General features: G+C 40.6%; 1 protein-coding gene across 5 annotated transcripts in view; it reads right to left on the bottom strand.

Annotated features, from left to right (window-relative positions):
• LOC132395842 (protein spinster homolog 1-like) overlaps positions 1-23,468 on the bottom strand; it is a 209,040-nt gene that overhangs the window by 6,082 nt on the left and 179,490 nt on the right. For 4 of the 5 annotated variants that reach the window (XM_059972954.1, XM_059972950.1, XM_059972951.1 and 1 more), the window contains one exon: positions 13,397-13,444. The exons of the other annotated variant lie outside the window; for it this stretch is intronic. In XM_059972954.1, coding sequence (XP_059828937.1) covers positions 13,397-13,444 — 48 coding nt within the window. The remainder of the gene's footprint in view (positions 1-13,396; positions 13,445-23,468) is intronic. 5 annotated transcript variants of the gene reach the window in all.

Genomic DNA, 23,468 nt, shown 5'->3' with positions numbered 1-23,468 from the left:
CGAGATCTAGGTGTCCTTGTTCATCAGTCACTGAAAGTAAGCATGCAGGTACAGCAGGCAGTGAAGAAAGCTAATGGCATGGTGGCCTTCATAACAAGGGGAGTTGAGTATAGGACCAAAGAGGTCCTTCTGCAGTTGTACAGGGTCCTGGTGAGACCACACCTGGAGTATTGTGTGCAGTTTTGGTCTCCAAATTTGAGGAAGGACATTCTTGCTATTGAGGCAGTGCAGCGTAGGTTCACAAGGTTAATTCCCGGGATGACAGGACCATCTTATATTGAAAGATTGGAGTGACTGGGCTTGTTTACACTGGAATTTAGAAGGATGAGAGGGGATCTGATTGAAACATATAAGATTATTAAGGGATTGGACATGCTAGAGGCAGGAAACATGTTCCCAATGTTGGGGGAGTCCAGAACCAGAGGCCACAGTTTAAGAATAGGGGGTAAGCCATTTAGAACAGAGATGCGGAAAAACTTTTTCATCCAGAGAGTTGTGGATCTATGGAATGCTTTGCCTCAGAAGGCAGTGGAGGCCAATTCTCTGGATGCCGTCAAGGAAGAGTTAGATAGAGCTCTTAAAGATAGCAGAGTCAAGGGATATGGGGAGAAGGCAGGAACAGGGAACTGATCGTGGATGATCAGCCATGATCACAGTGAATGGTGGTGCTGGCTCAAAGGGCCGAATGGCTTACTCCTGCACCTTTTGTCTATAAGGTAGGTCAAATTCAGAAACAGAATATAGTATTAATAGTAAGACTTTTAGTGTGGAGGATCAGCGAGAATTTGGGGTCCATGTCGATAGGGCACTCAAAGTTGTTGCACAGGTTGACAGTGTTGTTAAGAAGGCATATGGTGTGTTGGAATTCATTAACCATGGGACTGAGTTCAAGAGTCATAAAATAATGCTACAGCTATATAAGATCTTAGTTACACCCTACTTGGAATACTGTGTTCAGTTCTGGTCACATCACTACATGAAGGATGTGGATAATTTAGAGAGAGTGCAGAGGAGATTTACAAAGATGCTGCCTGGATAGGAGAGTGTGCCTTATGAGAATAGGTTGAGTGAACTTGGCCTTTTTTCATTGGACTGACGGAGGATGAGAGGTGATCTGATAGAGGTGTATAAGATGATGAGAGGCAATGATCATGTGGATAAACAGTGGCTTTTTCCCAGGGCTGAAATGGCTAACATGAAGGGGCATAGTTTTAAGGTGCTTGGAAGTAGGTATAGAGGGGATGTCAGGGGAAAGTTTTTCACACAGAGTGGTGGGTGCATGGAATGCACTGCCATCGATAGTGGTAAAGGCGGATACAATAGGATCTTTTAAGAGAGTTTTAGATAGGTACATGAAATTCTAGGCAGTTTCTACAGTAGGTTACATGGCCACACTACATTGTGGGCTGAGGGGCCTGTAATGAGCTGTAGATTTCTATGCTCAATGTTCTATCACATGAAAGTCAAAATAAATTTATCTCATCTCTGTGGTAAATGGATGTTTCTTTTTTTAAAGAGGGGCCTTTACCGAGTTTCAGATTCTCCCACAAGGGGAGCTATCTTCTCTACACCCTCCCAGTTAAGATCCTTTAACACCTCGAATTGTATTGCCGTCTTCTCAGCTCCAGTAGACACAAACTGAGCCTGTCAAACTTTTCTCCATAGAGGATAAGATGCAGAGCCAGTTCAGGTGAAGTAACGGACTACAAAGGACAGTAAGCATGGGGTGGGGTAGTTTTATGAGCCTCCTAACAATAATTACAGTGCCAGTCATGATAAAAATCAGAGAGGTTGTTTAGTAATCACAAACAAGCTTTAAATCTACACATTAATAGCATGTATCAAATTTGCAGGACCTCTGTGTACCAACTAGGGAACACATCATCTTAGAATTAGTTGGTGCAATATGCCACCATATTAATTTATGGCTAATTTATAATCCAGAGACAATGAGTCCCTGGGAAAGAGCCATCGGAATACTGTCGGATTTAACACCAAATTTTAGTCCGATATTTATATCATGGATTAAATTGATTTATCATACTCCAGTAGCCTCAGTGTTTACCAATAATCAAAGATCTCCCTTTTTTCGCCTGTTTCGGGGCACTAGACAGGGATGTCCTCTTAGTCCATTACTATTTAACATTGCCTTAGAACCTTTGGCAATTGCCATCAGACAATCACAGGATATTTTGGGTATTAATCGTGGGACAGATATTCATAAGTTATCTTTGTATGCAGATGATTTATTACTATTCATTTCTAACCCGGAGAAATCCATTCCAGCAGTTGGTCCCAATTTATGGAAATTTACCTTTTAAATTAGTTAATGACTTTTTTACTTATTTAGGGATCAAAATCACAAAAAACCTTAAAGATTTATTTAGATTTAATTTTTTACCCTTAATTGATCAGATTAAAGGTTTGTTTACTAGGTGGTCACCTCTGTCTTTATCCCTAATAGGTAGGATTAATGCTATTAAGATGGTTATTTTACCTAAGTTTTTATATATTTTTCAAGTGATACCAATTTTTATCCCGAAATCTTTTTTTACTAATGTTGACTCTAAAATTTCTTCATATATATGGCAGAATAAAAATCCCAGGTTAGGTAAAACATATTTACAGAAGACAAAAAAGGAAGGCGGGTTAGCATTACCTAATTTCAGATTTTACTATTGGGCAGCTAATATTAGATATTTGTTATGTTGGTTGAAAGATGGGGGTGGATCTTTTGGCCCTTGTTGGGTGAGTTTAGAAACTAAATCGGTATCAGCTTATGCTCTGGGTTCTATTTTAGGGACTTCTCTCCCTTTTGCTCTTTCTAAATTGCCGAAACGAATTGACAACCCGATAGTTAAACATACTTTGCGTATATGGTTTCAATTTCGGAGATTTTTTGGGTTGATTCAATTCGTTTTAAATAGTCCTATTGTATCTAATTGTTTTTTTCACCCTTCCATTATAGATCAAGCTTATTCGGCTCGGAAAACTAAGGGATTACTAAGATTTTCTGATTTATTTTTAGATAATTGTTTCATGTCTTTTGAGCAATTATCCAACAAATATAACTTGCCGAGATTTCATTTTTTTAGATATTTACAGACTAGACATTTTTTAAGTTCTGTACTCTCTACGTTTCCAAATTTTGTGCCTTCAGATACTTTGGAGAGTTTACTTGAATTAGACCCTTTTCAAAAAGGGCTTATTTCAAAACTTTATAATATAATTATGAAGATACGTTCAGAGCCTCTTTATAAGACTAAAAAGGATTGGGAAAGAGAACTTAGTTTTAGTATTTCTAGTGAGAATTGGGATAGAATTCTTCAATTAGTTAATACATCATCGTTATGTGCCAAGCACTCACTAATACAATTTAAGGTCATACATAGGGCCCATATGTCCAAGGATAAATTAGCTCGTTTTTACTCTCATATAAGTCCTATTTGTGATAGATGTCATTCTGAAATTGCGTCTTTAACTCACATGTTTTGGTCGTGTTCATTTTTGGAGAAATATTGGAAAGATATTTTTGATATTATTTCTGCGGTTTTGAATATCGATTTACAACCTCATCCTATTACCGCAATTTTTGGTTTACCAATGTTAGACTCGCTGCATTTATCTTCTTCTGCCCGTCGAATGATTGCATTTCTAACTCTGATGGCTAGAAGATCTATTTTGTTGAATTGGAAAGAAATTGATCCTCCCACTGTATTTAATTGGTTCTCTCAAACTATGTTATGTTTAAATTTAGAAAAAATTAGAAGTGGTACTTTTGAGACTTCTATTAAATTTGAAAAGTTATGGAGACCATTTATTCAACATTTTCATATGATGTAATATGACCCTGTGCCAAGTTCATTTGATTTCCCAGCTTTTAGCTTATGTATTTTGAGAGGACCGGAAGTGACGGCATTGATGAATACTTATTTTTGTGAGATATTATAAACAGCCCCCCTTTTTTTTTCCTTCTCTTTTTTTTGTTTCTTTTTTTATTATTTATTCATTATAGTTATTAGATTAGCTAGTTTTGCATTATGAATTTTTTTTTTGTTTTTTTTCTTTCCTTTTCTGTTTTCTTTATATTATACATTATGAAATATTTAGATTTACTATGTCCATACATATATCTTATGGCTTAGGTCTTGGTAAACTCATATATATTGTAACTATTATGTATGTTTTTTTTTCATATGTAATGGAATGTGTATGTTGGTAATTTCTTTATTAATATATCATTTGTATTCTGTCCATATTACTAATAATAATAAAAAGATTTAGAAAGGATTTAACACCTGATTTAGTTAAATCCAAATCTGGGTCTTAATTCTGAACAAAACAAACTATGTAAATTGGCTGTGGTAATTGGGAAAGCAGAATAAATATAAAGACTTCTCAAATACAAAAATTAATATGTTAGAGAGTCAGAATCATCAAGAAACTCATAAAGAGAAAGACAATATAGGCACAACAAACTGGCAAAGGACATGCCAGTAGATTGTAAAGGCTCTGAAGGTGAATAGAAAAAGATTGCCAAAAGTAACACCAGCCATTTACAAACAGAAAAAATGACAAAATGACATGGAACTTAACCTAATACTTAGTGGTAAGAGACAAATAATATTCTTGGAAAATCGGGGATCCAAAAATTCAGGAAACAAGAGAAGAGCAGATCGCATAACACATTATTGCACCAACAACCCGGGTTCGATTCCTGCCGTTGTCTGTAAGGAGCTTGTACATTCTCCCCGTGAGCATGTGGATTTCCTCTGAGTGCTCTGGTTTCTACCCACATTCCAAAGATGTAGGGGTCAGAAGTTTATTTGGTCATGTGGGTGTAATTGGACAAAGTGGACCTGTTGGATAATAGGGCCTGTTATAGCTCTGTTGGATGGAGGGCCTGTTATTGTTCTGTTGGGCAGAAGAGCCTGTTATCATTCTGTTGACAGAAGGGCCTGTTATCATTCTGTTGGAGAGAAGGGCCTGTTATCATTTTGTTGGGCAGAAGGGCCTATTATCATTCTGTTAGACAGAAGGGCCTGTTATAATTCTGTTGGGCAAAAGGGCCTGTTATCATTCTTGATCTTTAAATAAATAAAGAGAATGAAGACTGAAAACTGACAAATCCTTTAAACTGGATGATCAGAGGATGCGTTTGCTTTGACAGTCTGGAGTTACCTAGATTGAAGGATTGTCTCCTCGAGCCCTGTTCAGGAAGGGAGAGAAAGCAGCAAATGTACACTCAATGGCTACTTTATTAGATAAAGGAGCTGCCCAATAAAAAGGCCACTGAATTATGTTCCTGGTCTTTTGCTGCTGTAGCCCATTCATGTTTGATGTGTTCTGCACACCACTGTTGTAATGCATGGTTATTTGAGTTACTGTTGCCTTCCTGTCAACTTGAACCAGTCTGGCCTTTCTCATTAACAAGTCATTTTTGCCAACAGAGCAGCTGCTCATTGGATGTTTTTTTTGTTTCTTGTACTGTTCTCTGTAAACTCTAGAGATTGTTGTGCATGGAAATCCCAGGAGATCAGCAATTACTCAAACCACCCTGTATGGCACCAACAATCATGTGATGGTCAAAGTCATTTAGGTCACATTTCTTCCCCATTCTGATGTTTGGTCTGAACAACAACTGAACCTCCTGACCATGTCTGCAGGTTTTTATACACTGAGTTACTGCCACGTGATTGGCTGATCAGCAAGTGTACAAATGTATCAAAAAAAGTACCAGTGAGTGTAGTTCATTTAGACCAGGGATTCCCAACCTTTCTTATGCCATGGACTAATACCCTCAAGCAGGATGTCCGTGGACCCCAGGTTGGGTACTCGTGATGTAGAGTCTCATCAGTAGAGGCAAAAATGCTGGAGTCAATTATCAGGGATAATGGAGACACTTCAAAAGTGTATAAATTTACAAAATGCACCACTGGTCGGGACTTCCTTCAATGGAGAGTGAAGAATGATCTTATAGAGGTGTCTAAATGAGAGGCACAGATAGGGTGAATGTGCAGAGTGTTTTCCCCAGGGCTGAGGAATCAAGAATTGAAGGACATGGAGTTATTACGAGAGAGGAGAGGTTAAGAAGAAACCTGAGAGGTAACAGTTTTTTTTACCCATAGTGTGGTCCATATATAGAATGAGCTGCCAGTGGATTGAGTTGAGGCCAGTGCATGAACAGCATTTGCAAGGTACTGAGAAAGGTACATGGTTAGGAAAGTAACACACACAAAATGCTGGAGGAACTCAGCAGGCCAGGCAGCATCTACGGAAAAGAGTATGGCCGACGTTTCAGGCAGAGAACCTTCGTCAGGGTCTCGGCCCGAAACGTCGACTGTCCTCTTTTCCACAGATGCTGCCTGTCCTGTTGAGTTCCTCCAGCAGTTTCTGTGTACTACTTGGATTTCCAGCAACTGCAGATTTTCTCTTGTTTGTGGATAGTTAGGAAAGGCTTAGAGAGATATTGGTTAATGGGAATTTTGGTCGGCAGGGACCAGTTGGGCTGAAGGGCCTGTTTCTTTGCTGTACAATTCTATGACCTACAAACAGGAAATCACTTTCTTTGAGCTTACAAGGATTTAAACATTGTTGCCTCATGGGTTATACAGAAATTGAAACTCGAGAAATGGGGAAATTGTTGATATGAATTGAGGATTTGTTAATGGAAGTAATTAAGTTAGGGGCTGTACTCTTAACTACTTACTTACTTGTAGTGTCACTGCACGGGGCTGAGCTGTTCACAATCAACATGAATGATTAAAGAAGTGGACTGAATACAAAGTATCCAAGACTACCGACACTGCAAAATCTCTAAGGAAGAAGCAAAGAGCCAGAAACATGGAAAGCAATTGATCAGGAAGGTGGTGATGGAACTTAATGAGAAGAAATCTGAACACATCTACTGGCAGGAGAATTTGAATAGTGGAGTTTTCTTATTAAATATTGGTGATCAGTGTGAACCAAATCTTCTGAGTGCCAACATTTCCCACAAACATTGTTAATCCTGGAGGTAAATACTTGTCTTGAAACTATTTCTACATAGTGTCTAGTCAATGAAACATTGTTATTTTGTTATGTGTTATTACCAAAGCAGAGAGATCAGCATACTGAGAGATTACTGTATGTATGTTGACTCAGAGAGATGCTGCGAGTGCTCAGCTGATCCCTGTCTGGGCCAACAATCCACTTCCACCCCTGGATCAGCAACAATGCTTATTATTGTACACAATTAACACAGTTACAAAACAAAAGCTTTAAATTTTAACACATTAAATAGTGTCATAGTCATAGAAAACTACTGCACACAAACTGGCCTTCTGGCCCATCTAGTACATGCAGAACCATTTAAACTGCCTATTCTCATCGACCTGCACTGCGGCCAGAGCACTCCACACCCCTACTATTCATGTACCCATCCAAACTTCTCTTAAACATTGAAATCAAGCTCGCGTGCACCACTTGTGCTGGCAGCTCATTCCACACTCTCACCACCCTCTGAGTGAGGAAGTTTCTCCTCATGTTCCCCTTAACAATTTTCACCTTTCACCCTTAATCCAAGACCTCTGGCTGTAGTCCCACCCAACCTCAGTAGAAAAAGCCTGCTTGCATTTACCCTATCTCATAATTTACCCTACTCTCATAATTTTGTATACCCCTATCAAATCTCCTCGCAATCTTCTACGTTCCAAGGAATAAAGTTCTAACCTATTTCAATCTTTCCCTATAATCAGGTCCTCCAGTCCCAGCAACATTTTTGTAAAATTTTCTCTGTATTGTTTCAATCTTATTTACATCTTTCCTGTGGGTAGGTGAGCAAAACTGCACACAATACTCCAAATTAGGCCTCACCAATGTCTTCAACATTGGTTGGTGCGACTGTAACAAAACCCAGTTTCCCTCGGGATTAGTAAAGTATGTCTGTCTGTCAACATAACCTCCCATCTCCTGTACTCAATACATTGATTTATGAGGCCAAAGTTCCAAAAGCTTCCTTACAACCCCATCTACCTGTAATGCCACTTTCAATGAATTATGTATGTGTATTCCCAGATCCCTTTGTTTTACCGCACTCCTCAATGCCCTACTGTTCACTGTGTAAGACCTACCTTGGTTTGTACTACCAAAGATCAACACCTCGCTCTTGTCAGCATTAAATTCCATCCGCCATTTTTCAGCCGATTTTTCCCAGCTGGCCCAGATCCCTCTACAAGCCCTGATAGTCCTCCTCACTGTCCACTACACCCCCAATCATGGTGTCATCTGCAAGTTTGTTGATCAAGTTAATCATATTATCATCAAGATAATGAGCAACAATGGATCCAGCACCGATCCCTACAGCAATCCCCTAGTCACAGGCCTCCACTACCTCATCTTGAATGTCAAGCAACTGAATCTTCTTGATCAACCTCCCATGTGTGACCTTGTTAAATGTGCATATTAACAGGCTTAAAATGTGAATTACAGTTTCTAAAGTTTATAAAAATAAATAAAGTGTTGGGCATCTGACAATGCCCCCACCTCCACACTCTCCCCCCACTACTTCAGATTTTCCCCTTCAACTTCAGCCTTGAATTAGTAACTATCTCCAACAACCCCCTCCTCCCCCAGATTTGGAACCTTCAAATTGCTTTGGAAACTTACATTTCTTCTTATTGTTCCACCCACCTTCTTCCTGATCAATTGCTTATCATGTTTCTACCTCTCTGCAGGCTCTTTGCCTCTTGCTCAAAGATTTACCCGCCTCACCTTGTAAAGTCAGCAGTCTTGAATTCTTTATATTCAGTACACCTCCTTAAGCATTCATGTCAATTGTGACCAGCTCAGACCCGTGCAGTGACTCTAGTAGTAAATAAACAGTTAAGAGTACAACCCCTAAATTAAACTCGGTTGACCATACATCATCCTCAGATCCCACTCTCAACTACCAGGTGTGGGCAAAGGTAGGTAGTCCTTCTTCAGACTTCTACCTCTTCACCAATCATCTTGTAGCCTTTTACATCAACCCCACTCTCCCACCTCCCTACCTTCCCCCTCACCTGGACTCATCTATCACCTGCATTTGATTTGGAAATAATGTTGCCCAGAAGGTTCTTTGGGAGTCAAAAATGAGGGAAAGATCTGGTTACAACCAGCTCAATCTACGATAATTAAGAACCAAAGAAAGAAGACAAGGAAAAAATAGAGAACAAAGTTGTGGTTGTCTTATACTGAAAACTACCTCAAACCAAACAGCTAAGGAAATTCTTTGATAAGAGCAGACCAGGAGACACTTCAATTCATGATGTGACACAGGCTACAGACAAAGAAGATACAAAAATACGGAACCAGCTATCCTGAATTTACTGAAAATCCACGGAGCATTTGCAGATAAGCAGGTGATTATCCAAACTTATAAGCAAGCATAAGCAAAGTTAAACAGGGAAAATGGCAAATAGACCCTAAACCAACACCTGTCAGCTTGTGCTCCTTCCACACCTCCAACCTTTTTATTCCATCTTCTGCCCTCTTCCTTTCCTGTTCTGATGAAAGTTCTTGGTCTGAAATATCAATCTAATTTCCTCTCTTAGATGCTGCCTAACCTGCTGAGTTCCTCCAGCATTTTGTGTATGTATGTTGCTCAAGATTTCCAGCATCTGCTGAATCTCTTGTGTCTGTCTAGAAATGTTTTGTTTGTCTTAGTCCAACTTAATCACCAAATCAGGACAGGCTAAGAGCTAGGAGCCATCAAACCTAAATCAAACTTCAGGCCCACCTACATGAATTCTCATAGAGCTTCATGAAATAATTCAGCCAGAAAAAAACATAACAAAAGTGGTGTGTGCAACAAAGCCATTTGATGATGGATTATACTGGTGGCAATGTTCGGGTGAAAGACCTTGGGGGTGGACAAAAGGAGTATAGTTATAAATTGTAGGAGGATAGTGGGCTTTTGACAGTGAGAATTAATAATTATATTATTTGGCATTTGGAGGGCAGGTGGGAGTTGCATCTCTACTTTGGTTAGAAGTGCAAGGTGGCTCCTTTGCTCTGCTAGCCTATAGGTCACCCTTGGGCAAGGTGTAGCACCTGCTTAGCCTCCCACCCCGATCAGGATCACGTGAAACCATGGGAGCAGGTGGTGGATGGTCGTACGAGCAGCTAGTATATATCACTGGTCCTGGCTATGCGACCAGGGCAGGCAGACAATCCCCGGAAAGTATTGATCATGGCTGGGGTCGCCCACCTTGTAAGGACGCTGCCCGTTAGAAGGCAATGGCAAACCACTTCTGTAGAAAAATTTGCCTGGTCAAAGACCTTGATCACCTACATCATACAACAGAGCACATAACGAGGACGATTATTTGATATTAGGCAAAGTATTTTCCATTAGAACATTAACATTCAAGGCCATCCATTTAAAAATGTCGTATTCCATTACTAATTAACAATGCTATTAAAATTACTTGTAATTCATCGGTACATTTTAGAATTGTTTTGCAGCCTTGATGTTTTTTATTTGCAGCAACATCCATAGAGAATATAGCAGAAGACAGTTAGGCCTATGCTAGTTCTTATATCACGCACATAATCTCCTATTCCACCTACTTACCTTCAACTTCTCAAAGCAGTTATAACTTTCTCTCATACCTTCACTCTCTAGTTCCCTTTTTAAAATATGCAGTACGTGTTATCTGTCTCAACCAGCTCCTGTGATACTCAGTAATACACCCAACTTCTATTCAATTTCCCTGTGTGATTTAGTTGTATCTTTTTGTTCATATTTATGATCCTCATCTTTAGATTTACTCCTAGTGCAAAGAATCCTTTCATCAGTTACAATATTTATAACTTACGGACTTCTAAGTGCTTTGTTCTTAAATCTTTTCCCAACAGAGAATTCATGATATTCTTTTGTTTCTGCACTGCATTCTCTTTCTACTTCCGTTACAGCAGGAACTGTGACAGTAAGTATGGCCTTACAAGAGCTCTTAGTGTGTTTGGGATTTAACTCTCCATATCACATAATTGGAATATCATGTCTCATTGTTACCAAATTTTGGGTTAGACTGCATCTGGAGTACCGTCTGCAGTTCTGGTTTCTACTCCGTATGAAGGATGTTGACGCACAGGAGATAATTCACCAAGATGTAAGTAAAATCCTCTCATTCAGGTAACCAAACAAGACTGGGTAGGCTGAGCTAATTTTCCCTGAACCATAACAAATGTATGGTGACCTGACAGAGGTATATAACATGTTGAGAGGCATAGAGAAGGTAAAATTTCAACATCCTTTTTTTCATGGTAGTGGTACCAAAAACAGGAGAACACAGGTTTACAAATGTGGGGAAGGAGTTTCTGAGGGGCAAGAACAGAAAAGCCTACAAAGAGTGGTGGATTCAGCCCAGTACATCACAGGAAAAGCCCTCCTCACCATTGAGCAGACCGACTAGGAGTACTGCCACAAGAAAGCGGTATCTCTATCAAGGAGTCCCCTTATCCAGGCCATGCTCTCTTCTCGCAGTTGCCATCAGGAAGGAAGTGCCAGAGGCTTAGGTCCTGCATCAACAGCTTCAGCAGCAGTAATTACCCTTCAGGTTTTCACAGAGAAGGAGGAGAATTTCTGAAATTCGCTGCCAGAAGAAGTGGTGGAAGGATGTAGAATTAGTAGGGTTAAGTGGCATCTAGACAGGCATTGAATAGCTAATGCTTAGAAGGCTTCCTAATGGGATAAGTGCCGCAGTCAGCATGAATATGATGGGCAGAAGAGCTTGCCTCTGAACTGTACAACTCTATAATCACACCAGTTTTGAATTCAAATCAGCTTGAAATAATCACAACCAAGAGAAAATCTGCAGGTGCTGGAAATCAAAGTAATACATTCAAGATACTGCAGGAACTCATCTTGAAATACAAACTTTGACCTTATTTGAGTTGTTTTAATGTTTGCTGACTGGCAAGACTATTTTAAATTATTTTTGTTTTCACCCTAGACTTCTTTCCTCTGCCACCTCTATCAGTTTCTAATTGTCAACAATATGGATGATATTTCTAATTCTTCCCTCATCCCACATTCAGCTGCATTACGGTTTATTTGCCCCAGACCCGGAGATTTGTTTGCTTCAACATCAGAATGATTGAGGCGGCACAGACACAACGTGCAACCAATTTCAAGCACATTAAGAACTAAAGAGATGGAAGCAGCGGCAGACCGCAGCCCTTGTACCTCCTCCCTCACAGTTCAATAAGATTACGGCTGATCTTTTACTTCAGAATCACTTTGCCCTAAAATTCAGACTACATGCAGAGACTCCACAAAGATTCAATCTCTACTGAATAAAGAAGTTTCTGCTTGACCATGTCCTGAATATACAGCCTATTGCTGACATGTTCCAGACAGCACAGCAGGGAAAGCATCACCCCTGCAATATGTTGTCAATCCCTGAGGAGTTTTGTAAATTTCAGACGCATCACTCACGGACTTGACAGAGCGAGGATTTTTCTGGCATCCAGTTCATTCGCACATTGTACTCACACTTCATTCTAGTAAAGGAATCACCCTGAGATGCTTAACTCCATTTATAACTTTGGTGGGAGGTTGTCAGAAGCCCTGATAAAGCAGGAATAGCAGCTGATCTTATGGACACCTGCAGAAACTCATGGTGTCTTTCCCTAACCAGTCAAGTGTGAGCAACACCATATGGGAAAGTGGTGACGTTCCTGTTTCCCTTCATGTCTTCAGCCCACAATAAACATTTGTGTCTGTAAATGACACCATCTCCTTTCCAACAGCTAGTGATACCTACCCAACTAGATAGAGCCTGAGGGGTTAGCAGATGTCTGTGTGGAATGAAAATTGCTTGGAGGTGTTTCAATCTTGTAAATCATTAACACAATCAAGGTTCATTCAGGAACAAGTACAACTGGATGGGTTGACTTTGTGAAGGATAGCATTTTTAGATGTTGTAAAATGAGGAAGGAGAGATTACAGTACATATTTAGGATAGATGGTTACACTTACAGAATTTAAGAAGTATCAAGATGAAACCTTAAACTACCAATGTGTATATACGTCTATACTACAAGTGTTGATGGGCAGGAATAGTGCAAAAGTCAGTTTGGACACGATAGGTCCAAGCCTTTTTCTGTGCTCTATAACTGTGATAGAAAGCATTGGGAACAACAAAAGGGTTACTCAGTATCTATGAGAATAAGATACAAGGCTACTTGAGTGAGTGCCCATCACATCTGTAGTGGGACAAAAGAAACCATGATGGCAATTGGAAGCAGAAGGCTTTAACAGATTAACCCAGACCAGAAATGAGCAAACATCAACAAAGACATAAAGTGTGTGAATAGGATGAGGAAATGGCTTTGAGTGAGGCAGTGGGAAGAAATTCAAATACCACCTTACCCATGGATTGGGAGAACACTGATCCTCTGGTCAATTGAAGGCAATTCCCTTTCAACAAAAATATAACAAGGAATTATTTCAAACAAGAGAAACTCTGCAGATGCTGGCAATTCAAGCAACACACACAAATTGCTGGAGGAACTCAGCAGGCCATGAGTTCCTTCAGCATTTTGTGTACATTGCAAGAAATTATTTCATTTCTTCTTGCCATGCATTTCCACAAGAGTCAAGGAAAAGCACAGGGTCACTGTATACACTGATTGTAGAACAGGGTCTCGAAGTTACCTGTAACCTCTGTCTCTCCCCCTCTTTCTCTTTGCCCCCTTACACTCTCACACACACACTTACTGTAGCAAATCAACTACATTCTGGATGGAGACTTTGACAACACTAACAACGGTCTTGCTGTGAATTACAAAGATAATCATAACCTACAAATCAATGCAACTGGATATTTCAGAATGAACACTGGACCAATGCACAGGATAAACCAGTGACCAAGGGCCATTGAGACTTGCCTTTAGCCTATGACACGGAAAGGTCAGGTACTGGCTGAATCAAGGTGGAGGGGTTTGGGCCCCAGAGCTTATTGAAGCGACTGAAACTGATGTTTGGATAAAGATCTAACCACCGGGCCAACCGGGAAAAGTCAGGTTCAGGCCAAATCGAGATGGCAGGGTCCAGGCCTCAGAGAGTATCGAGGCAACTGAACCCGATATTTGGATGACAATTTAATTGCCAGACCAACTGGGAAATGTCAGGTACAAGCTGAATCAAGGCAGCAGGGTCCAGGCCCTAGAGCGTATCGAAGCGACTGAAACCAATGTTTGGATGACGATTTAGGTGTCGGGCCAGATTGAAAAGGTTAGGGTGTCGGGGCCTGAGGCGAGAGTTGGGCCGATTCAGCTTGCTGCTCTATGTCATTTACTTGGCTCTGCGCTGAGCTAAGAGTTCGTGGACAAACTCTTTGTGGACTTCACTTCAGAACGCTGTTTGCTCGTGTTTAATGTTTTTTTATCTTCTCTGCACACTGGATGTTTGATGGTCTTTCTTAAAGTCTTTTCTGAGTTTCTTTGTTTCGTGGCTGCCTGTTAGGAGATGAATCTCAAGGTTGTTTAATGTATACGTACTTTGCTGGTTAATATATTTTAAACTTTGAGACCCATTCTAAGACTCTTGTCTCTGTTGAGTGCCATAAGGAAGTGGTGTAGCAAGGTTAGACCTTTCACTGAAGGAAGCAGGAGCAGTAGTCTGTTTCTGAGAAATTGTTAACAGTTATGGCTCAGTTGCTAACTCCTTACTGTCAGCCCGGTCAGTTCAGCCACTGGAAGTAGGTTGGCTGTTCACTGCTGGTGGGACCTTGCTAATTGGTCATCACATTTCCTCCTCTATTAGAACAACTGAACTTCTAGACGAAGTGTCTTTGGCTGTGAACTTCTGAGGTTCTGTCATACATCAGGGTTAGGTTGAGCAGGGCACACCAACCGCTTCAAAGCCCCAACCTCACGTGCCTCACAATTTTTAGAACACAGAATGTAGAAAGACATAGTACAGCAACAAACGCTTCAACCCACAATGCTTGTCCTCACTATGAAGAGAATCGAACTGATCCCATCTGCATGCACATCCTCCCATTCTCTGCCACTTTATCTGTCAGTCTAAAGGCCTCTTAAACTTTACCTTCTATCACTTTCGCGCCAGGCATTTCCCACTTAGTGTATAAAAACCTGCCTCACAAATGTCCCCCCCCCCACACACTAGCTGGTACATTCACTCTTTTCATTACTGCCCTCGGGGAGAAGTGCAGAAGCGTGAAGGCCCACACTCAGCAATTCATAAACAGCTTCTTCCCCTCCATCATCAGATTTCTGATGCACTACTTCATTAGACCATAAAACAAAGGAGCAAATTAGGCCATTCAGCCCATTAAATCTGTTACGCCATTGATTATTTATTATATGGCTTTTATAATGGCTCACCAATCCAAGGCTACTCCTCAGAACCTCTGACACCCTGACTAATCATGAACCTATCAACCTACGCTTTAAATATACTTAATGACTTGGCCTCCACTGCTATTCCTTACTGTTGCCACAAAGCAACACATTTCACAATGCATAATCAGTGCGAATAAACCTGATTCTCATTCTGAACTTATGCCCTATAGTATTTGGCCATTCCACACTGGCAAACAGACTCTTGACTATCTACCTAACTACACCGTACCAAATCACCCACAGAGTCCAATACCCCAGAGGGTGGTAGTAGAGGGTTGCCTCTCTGACTGTGGCCTGTGACTAGTGGAATGCTGCAGGGATTGGTGCTCGGTCCATTGTTGTTTGTCATATATGTATCAATCAATGATCTGGATGATAATGCTGTTAACTGGGGCAGCAATTTGTGGATGACACCAAGACAGCAAGGAAGACTTTCAAAGCTTGCAGCGGGATCTGCACCAAATGAAAATGGGCTGAAAAATGACAGTTGGAATTTAATACAGACAAGTGCAAGGTGTTGCTGTTTGGTAGACCCAACCAGGGTCGGTCTTTCACAGCGAGCGGTAGGGCACTGAGGAGTGGGGTATGGCGAAGAGATCCGGGAATACAGGTCCATAATTCATTGAAAGTGGCAGCACAGGTAGATAGGGTTACAAAGAAAGTTTATTGCACGTTGACCTTCATAAATCAAAGTATTGAGTACAGAAGATGGGATGTTACCTTGAAGCTGTATAAGAAGGTGAGGCCTAATTTGAAGTATTATGTGCAGTTTTGGTCACCTATGTACCAGAAAGATGTAAATAAGCTTGAAAGAGTACAGAGAAAATGTACAAGGATTTTGCCGGATCTGGAAGACCTGAGTTATAAGGAAAGATTGAATAGGTTAGGACTTTATTCCTTGGAACATAGAAGATTGAAGGTAAATAAGGTAAATGCAAGCAGGCTTTTTCCACTGAAGTTGGGTAGGGCTACAATTAGAGGTCACAGGTTAGGGGTGAAAGGTGAGAAGTTTAGGGGGAACATGAGGAGAAACCTCACTCAGAGGAATGAGCTGCCAGTGCAAGTGTTGGATGAAGGTTTGATTGCAATGTTTAAGAGAAGTTTGGTTAAGTACCTGGATGCAAGGGGTATGGAGGGCAATGGTCTAGCCATAGGTTGATGGTGTGAGGCAGAAGAACAGTTCATCATGTTTCTGTGTTGTAGTGCTCTATGGTTGTAAGAGATATGGGGAGAAAGTTGGAACAAGAGAGACTGTACGTGATGCAATCTGAAGCAACACACAATCTAGAGGAATTTTAGGCAGTATCTATGGAGAGAAATGGACATTTAACATTTTGGGCTGAGAGTGAGAAATGAATATCATCAGCTCCATAAAATAGGGTTCTGAGCACCACAAGTTTTGATTGAGCTGTTTAAGCAACATCTTTCTGAATAAGTTCTCACAATGTTAGCTCAAATTATCCCAAAACACTGACTATTTCCCTCCATATATAGGTGCTACGTGACCTGCTGAGTTCCTCCAGTACTCTTTGTGTTACTACATTTGGATGATCAAAGATGATCATATTGCAGAGCAGAGCAGGTTCCTATTTTCAATGCTTTTATGTTTCTAAACAAGAATCTAAATATGTTTCCTTTTCCAAGTACAGCACCACAGATGATGGAAGGTGGGATACAAACTTGCTAATTTCCCAAAGGTTAAAAACACGCAGGCTCCTTCTGGGGAAAGAGATCAAAGAACAGAAACCAGAGAAGCATACGGTGAAGGGGTAGGAGAACATGACCCACCAACAGTTCTGCACAGAGCTGTACAGAACTGTCAAGGTGTCATTTGCATCGTACTGATTTAATGGAAAGCTGAACTAAAATCAACTTTTGTGGCATACAGCTCATTTGAGGGAATCTGAAAAACAGTCATTACTTCATCTGTCGACACTTGTCTAGAAGCTACTGATCGCTAAAGGTAAGTCAATAAACTATTAATCACATGTAAATGTGGTTGGAAATAGCTCTGTCAACTTTTGTTGACAAGCCCCAAATGCACCGACAAAGAAATGAATATTATCGGCTTTACATAAATAGCCGTTACATAAATTACATAAATAGTGTTACATAATAACACTGTTGCGCCACATTTTGGATCGAGCTGTTTAAACAACATCTTTCTGAAGGCTGTTTTACTAACAGTGTTAGCTCAAATGTTCCTTTCAGATGCTTCATTTGCAGAAATGTTGCTGTCACTCAGTACAATTGTCCTAACAGCCAGGGCTCAGATTTTGCTAGACATCATCAGTAAGGGAACAATGTCTTTCACTGTTAATGAGTAAACTGCCCAGCAGCTGGTGACTGGAAAGATACCCCATTATCATTGCAATTTGCTGTTTGATTTGCATCGGTCCTTCATAAGCCAAATCAGCATCTCCCTCATCCTCCCTATGACATTACTGAAGTTGCATGTTAATTTGCCATTGAAGTTGCTACAGAAAATGATCAGGGAGGAAGCAAACTACTATTATGATGCAAAATTGTTAATGACTATAAAACTCACTAAGAGAAAAACTGAACAATTAAATGCATTTAAGTCTAATTTCTTCGGGCAGTGATTTGGTGGAGATTTTAAAATTTCAAATGCTTTTTTTAATATAGAATTCTCACTTTTTTCATGTCCTTTGCATTTTGGTTAACCCAGCTCTTCTCTTCTCCATAGCCAATGACATTGAATTCACACTTTCAAATTCACCTTCCCTGTCCTGTGCTTATTTCCTCGTTCGTTGAAGTCAGTATTTCATCAGTATCCCAGTGTCCTTTGTCCTTACAGGGGATCAAACTTACAGAAATTTTGCAAGCTATCTTTTTCTGCTGCAAACTAAGATTCCTGAATCAAAGAAAGTGTCTTGTCCAGACACATCATGCCAAGACTCCAAGGAACTGCACAGTTAAGAATGCAGCCCAGTCCATCACAAAAACCAGCCTCCCCTCCATGGACTCTGCTTACACCTCCTGGTTGCCTCTGTAGTTAAGGATCTTTCCCTCCCTGGTCATTCAATCTCCTCCCTCCTCCAACTGAGCAAAAGATACAAATGCTTAACAGTACAAAACAATAGGCTCAAGGACAACTTCAGTACTGCTCATATAAGATGCTTGAAAAGAACATAAAGTGTTGCATTGATTATGTAAGATAATTTCCAGCCCAGAGACCGCAAAAGCCATTAAGTTAATTCTCAACCCAGACAAAGTACTAGCTAGGCTTCCTTAGTGAGGTAGATCATGAAGGTCACCATGCTTCAGGAAATTAGTTTTTGTAACATGATTCAGTGGGTTGCACTTTGAACCCGAAATAAAATTTAGTTTTTCTGTTGTCTAATTGTGTACTTTCTTATAAAAATTGTGTGTAATTTATGTATTTCTTGTTAACGCTTCTTATTTGTCTGTGGTGCTATGACAAATATGGTTTTCCTTGGACTTGTGCATAAGACCATAAACTCAACCTTGACTTTGACTTGGGTCGTTGTGGTCCTTGCTGTACGATTCCATAATTCATTTGCGTACAGAGAGAAAAGGAGCACAGGGTGGCCACACTAAAGGTGCAAGAGGGGAATGGATCGACAATATTCAGCTCAGTGTAATGCAAATAAGTTAAAAATTGGTTTATTATTATTGTCACATACACTGAGACTTGGTGAGGATCTTGTCCTGCATGCTGTTCATACAGATCTATTCATTAGACAGTGCATTGAGGTAGCAAAGTAAAACAACAACAGGATGCAGAATTAAGTGTTACAGCTGCAGAGAAAGTGAAGAGCAGGTAAACAATAAAGTGCAAGGTCTCAATGAGGCATATTGTGGGGCCAAGAGTCCACCTTACCATGCCCAGTAGTCTTACCACAGTGGGGTAGAAGCTGTCCTTGAGCCTGGTGCTACATGCTTTTAAGATTTTGAGCCTTCTGCCCAATGGGGGAGGGAAGAAGAGAGTATATCTAGGCAGGGTGAGTGGGTCCTTTAGTTATGCTGGCTGTGTATTAGGATGCACTTTAACAAATATTGGCTTGTCCCTGGACAGTTTAAAATCATGTAGATTGTTTTTCACTTATTTTTAAATGTCCTTCCATTGTGTACAAAGTATTGGCAACATTACAGAGTGTCTGTAATGGAAATCTGCCTGTCAGAATTAAATTAATAGTTACTTTCAAATGATACACTAGTTTAAACAAACACTGATTAAAGAGTGGCACAGTGACTTAAAATGGCTCTATACTTTGTTTGTTTTCAATGCCATCGTGTCCAAGTCAGCTATTTCTATGCACATCCTTTCCTTAACTCTCCAACCAGAAGAATAAAAATAAGCACTTTTCTTTGGGTGAAGTCAACCAAGCATCATTTCACTCAACACCAAAACGTTCCCAATTTGCTACCATTTGTGTTCCTGTGGTTTGGCCTGATGGGCGAGTGTGCAGCTTTACTTTATCAACCCACCCAGAATATCAAGGTCACCAATGCAATTTCCATTTTGTGTTGACAAGGGGTGGTTAGTTAGTCTGAGACTCTGAAAGTGCCATATGCAGCAACATATGCTTCCACTGCTGGGATCCAAAGGAGGATAACCGAATCTGACTGAGTTATCTTCCCTTACCTTCTACAAATGTTAAAGGAAAGAGTTACATTTACTGCAGATAGTGCCCTCCATAATTGTAGGATGTCCCAAAAGCTTTCTAGGCAACTGATAATCATTATGTGCCGTGCCATATGACGTAGGTAATCATGGTGACCATGATTGTTCTTGCAAATTTTTCTACATAACTGATTTGCCATTACCTTCTTCTGGGCAGTGTCTTTACAAGATGGGTGACCCCAGCCATTATCAATACTCTTCAGAGATTGTCTGCCTGGTGTCACTGGTCGCAAAACCAGGACATGATGTGCACCAGCTGCTCCCACGACCATCCGCTGCCTATTCCCATGGCTTCACGTGACTCTTATTGGGGGACTGAGCAGGTGAAACACCTTGCCCAAGGGTTGCCTGCAGGCTAGCAGAGGGAAGGAGTGCCTTATGCCTCCTTTGGTGGAAATATCTCCAGTTAGCCTCCCATCTAGACAACTAAGTTTTCTAAAAGTGCAGTGCTTGGCATATTTCTTCCATCAATTTAACAGAAGACGCATAAGAAACCAATATACACACAGAAACCTCACATTGAAGTGAGAATCAAATCATATTTTTCATGTCATCTAGAGGATCAACATTCAACAACGACCCCTACTTTTCTTCTAATCAGTATATGGGAAAGGTATCAGCTCCCAAAAGGAGCAGGCAGAGCTTTGTTTTAATATCTTCTTGGGAAGATTGTCCTGGAGTGCCAGCCTATACTTTGAGGTTTCAATCTCATGACCACAAATCTCAGAACCAAGTGTGCTACCCGCTGAGCCAAAGCTGACACAGGAGTTTGTGTTTCCAGCTAATGTTTATATTTGCCGGTTATTACCTCTGAATAACAAGGTAGATGATATGTTGAAAGACATAAGCTGCCAACATTTAGAATAGCTCCCATCTTCCTTCCCTTCTAGCCTGGTGATGTACACTTCCCACCATGACCATAATTGTTGGGGAAGTTAAGGGCATCAGGGTTCTTGTAGTACATCCCTATTTAAGAGTGTACTTCTGTGATAAGACAGTAAATCTGCTTGAACCATCATCTGGGCAGGCACTTTAGACACTTGGCAGGGAGCTAGAATATTCAGTAGTTTAATCTGGCAGATTTTCAGTGTGTAGGACACAAAATTGAGGGGCTGAGTGGATGAGAGAGAGATCACAGGTAATTGACTGCCCTCTATAATATCTTATTCCCTACATTGTTTACTGACTTCAGAAATGAATTGAAACTTGCCTCACAGAGATTCTCCCAACAGGAACTGTGGGATGAATCATTCCTAACACAGCAGAGCAAAACCTGCAATCCATTTCATAACTGAAAACTGTCAGAGTTACTCAAGCATTATATACTTCCACATCCCCTGTGAAGGCTGTATCAATATGACTTAAAGGGTGGGCTGAAATCAACACCAGAAACATGACTTGGGTTGGTCTCCTTTAAGTTAGATCCTGTCATTTAGTCTATCAGTGTTCTTATAGGAAGGAACACGCAGAATGGACCTACGCTCTGCGAAGTTCAAGAGAATGAGGAACAATCTCACTGAAGCATCACACACAGAAGGCTGGAGGAACTCAGAAGATCAGGAAACAGCCATGGAATTAAGTGGACAGTTTCGAGCTGAAACCCTTCATTCTGATCTGAAACATTGAAGGTCCATTTGCCTCCACAGATGCTTCCTGGCCTGCTGAATTCTTCCAGTTTTTGGTGTGTGTTGCTCCAGATTTCGAGCACCTGCAATATCTTTTGTGTCTCACTAAACCACAAGGGGGATTGACAGCTCAGTGCTATGAAGATTCTCCCACTGTTGGAGAGAGTTGTAATCCAAAGATAAAGAGCATAGTTTTAGGATGAAAGGTCACTCAGTCAGTCAGAAGTTTGTAATTTTTTTGGAATTCAACATCCCTCGGTGTTGTGGACAGGGGGTCACATTCAAGGCTAAGAAAGAGGTTACTGCCTGGGAAAATCTAGATGGGAGTGTTGGCCTAAACTCCCCACATCAGTCTTGTTCATATTGAGTAGAGGAGCAGCTTGAGTGGCTGTATGATCTCCTGACGATCCTATTCTTATGTTAGACTCTAAGTCCATTAGACATAGGAACAAAATTAGGCCATTCAGCCCATTGAATCTACTCCACCATTCCATCATGGCTGATCTATTGTCCTTCTCAACCCCATTCTTCTTCCTTCTTTTTGTAACCTTTGACACTCTGACTAATCAACAGCTTATCAACTTAGCCTTCACAACCATCTGTGACAATGAATTCCACAGATTCACCAACCTCTGGCTAAACAAATTTCTCTTCATTTTTGTTCCAAAGGGATGTCCTTGTATTCTGAGGCTGTGTCCTCTGATCCGAGACTCTCACACTTTTGGAAACATTCCTTCTGTCTGGGCTTTTTAATATTTGATAGATTTCAATAAGATACTCCCTCATTCTTCTAGACTCCAGCAGGTACAGGAACAAAGCCATCAAACACTCCTCGTACATTAACTGTTTCACTCCTGGGATCACTTTCATGGCTCACCTCTGAACCCTATCCAATACCAGCACATCCTTCCTTAAAGCCCAAAACTGCTCACAATCCTCCAAATGTGATCTTACCAGTGTCTTATAAAGCCTCAGCATTACATCCTTGTTTTTATATTCTATTCCTCTTGAAATAAATGCGAGCATTGCATTTATCTTCCTTACTACTGATTCAATCTGCAAGTTAACTTTTAATGAACCCTGCACTAGGACTCCCAGGTTCCTTTGCACCTCTGATTTCTGAATTTGATCTCCATTTAGAAAATAACCTGTGCCTTTATTCTTTGTTCTAAAGAGCATGATCATACACCTCCCTACATTGTATTCTATCTGCCACTTCTTTGCCCATTCTCCTAATCTGTCTGAGTTATTCTGCAGACTCCCTACTTCCTGAATGGTACCATCTTGCATTATCTGGGATTTCACAACCAAAGCAGTCCTTTCAAATGACAGTCGCAGCTGTGAGGAAAGACAACTAACCTACACGTAGCAAGAATTGACTAATATGATAATAACCAAACTGCTTCACTTATATTGATTGAGGGGTTAAAAATTAAAGGGAAGAAAGTGGATGCACATTTCAAATGGTACCAGGTGAACTTTCATTGGAGAAAGCAGGCAGGTCTTTAGATTAATGGCTCATCTGTAAAGTGGCACCCTTGATGCTGCAGCAGCCCTAGTTATATACTGAAATCCAACACTAGATTGTGTATTTGCGTGGTAGGGGAGAAACTCAAACCTCTGACCTGGAGACTCAGAACTATAAGGTAGGTGGTTGTCTGTCGGGGTCCGAGGAAGACTAATCATTCTGCAATCATCTGTGGATACGCATGTGTCTTCAGAGGCTGAAGGTCAAAACACACATGCAGTTGCGGGTTGGACATGGAATGGAGGTTGTTGGA

The sequence above is a fragment of the Hypanus sabinus genome, chromosome 6, assembly GCF_030144855.1.
Source record: "Hypanus sabinus isolate sHypSab1 chromosome 6, sHypSab1.hap1, whole genome shotgun sequence".
NCBI classification, from domain to species: domain Eukaryota; kingdom Metazoa; phylum Chordata; class Chondrichthyes; order Myliobatiformes; family Dasyatidae; genus Hypanus; species Hypanus sabinus.
Note: the sequence above shows the minus strand (reverse complement) of the source record. Positions and strands in the feature narration are given on the sequence as shown.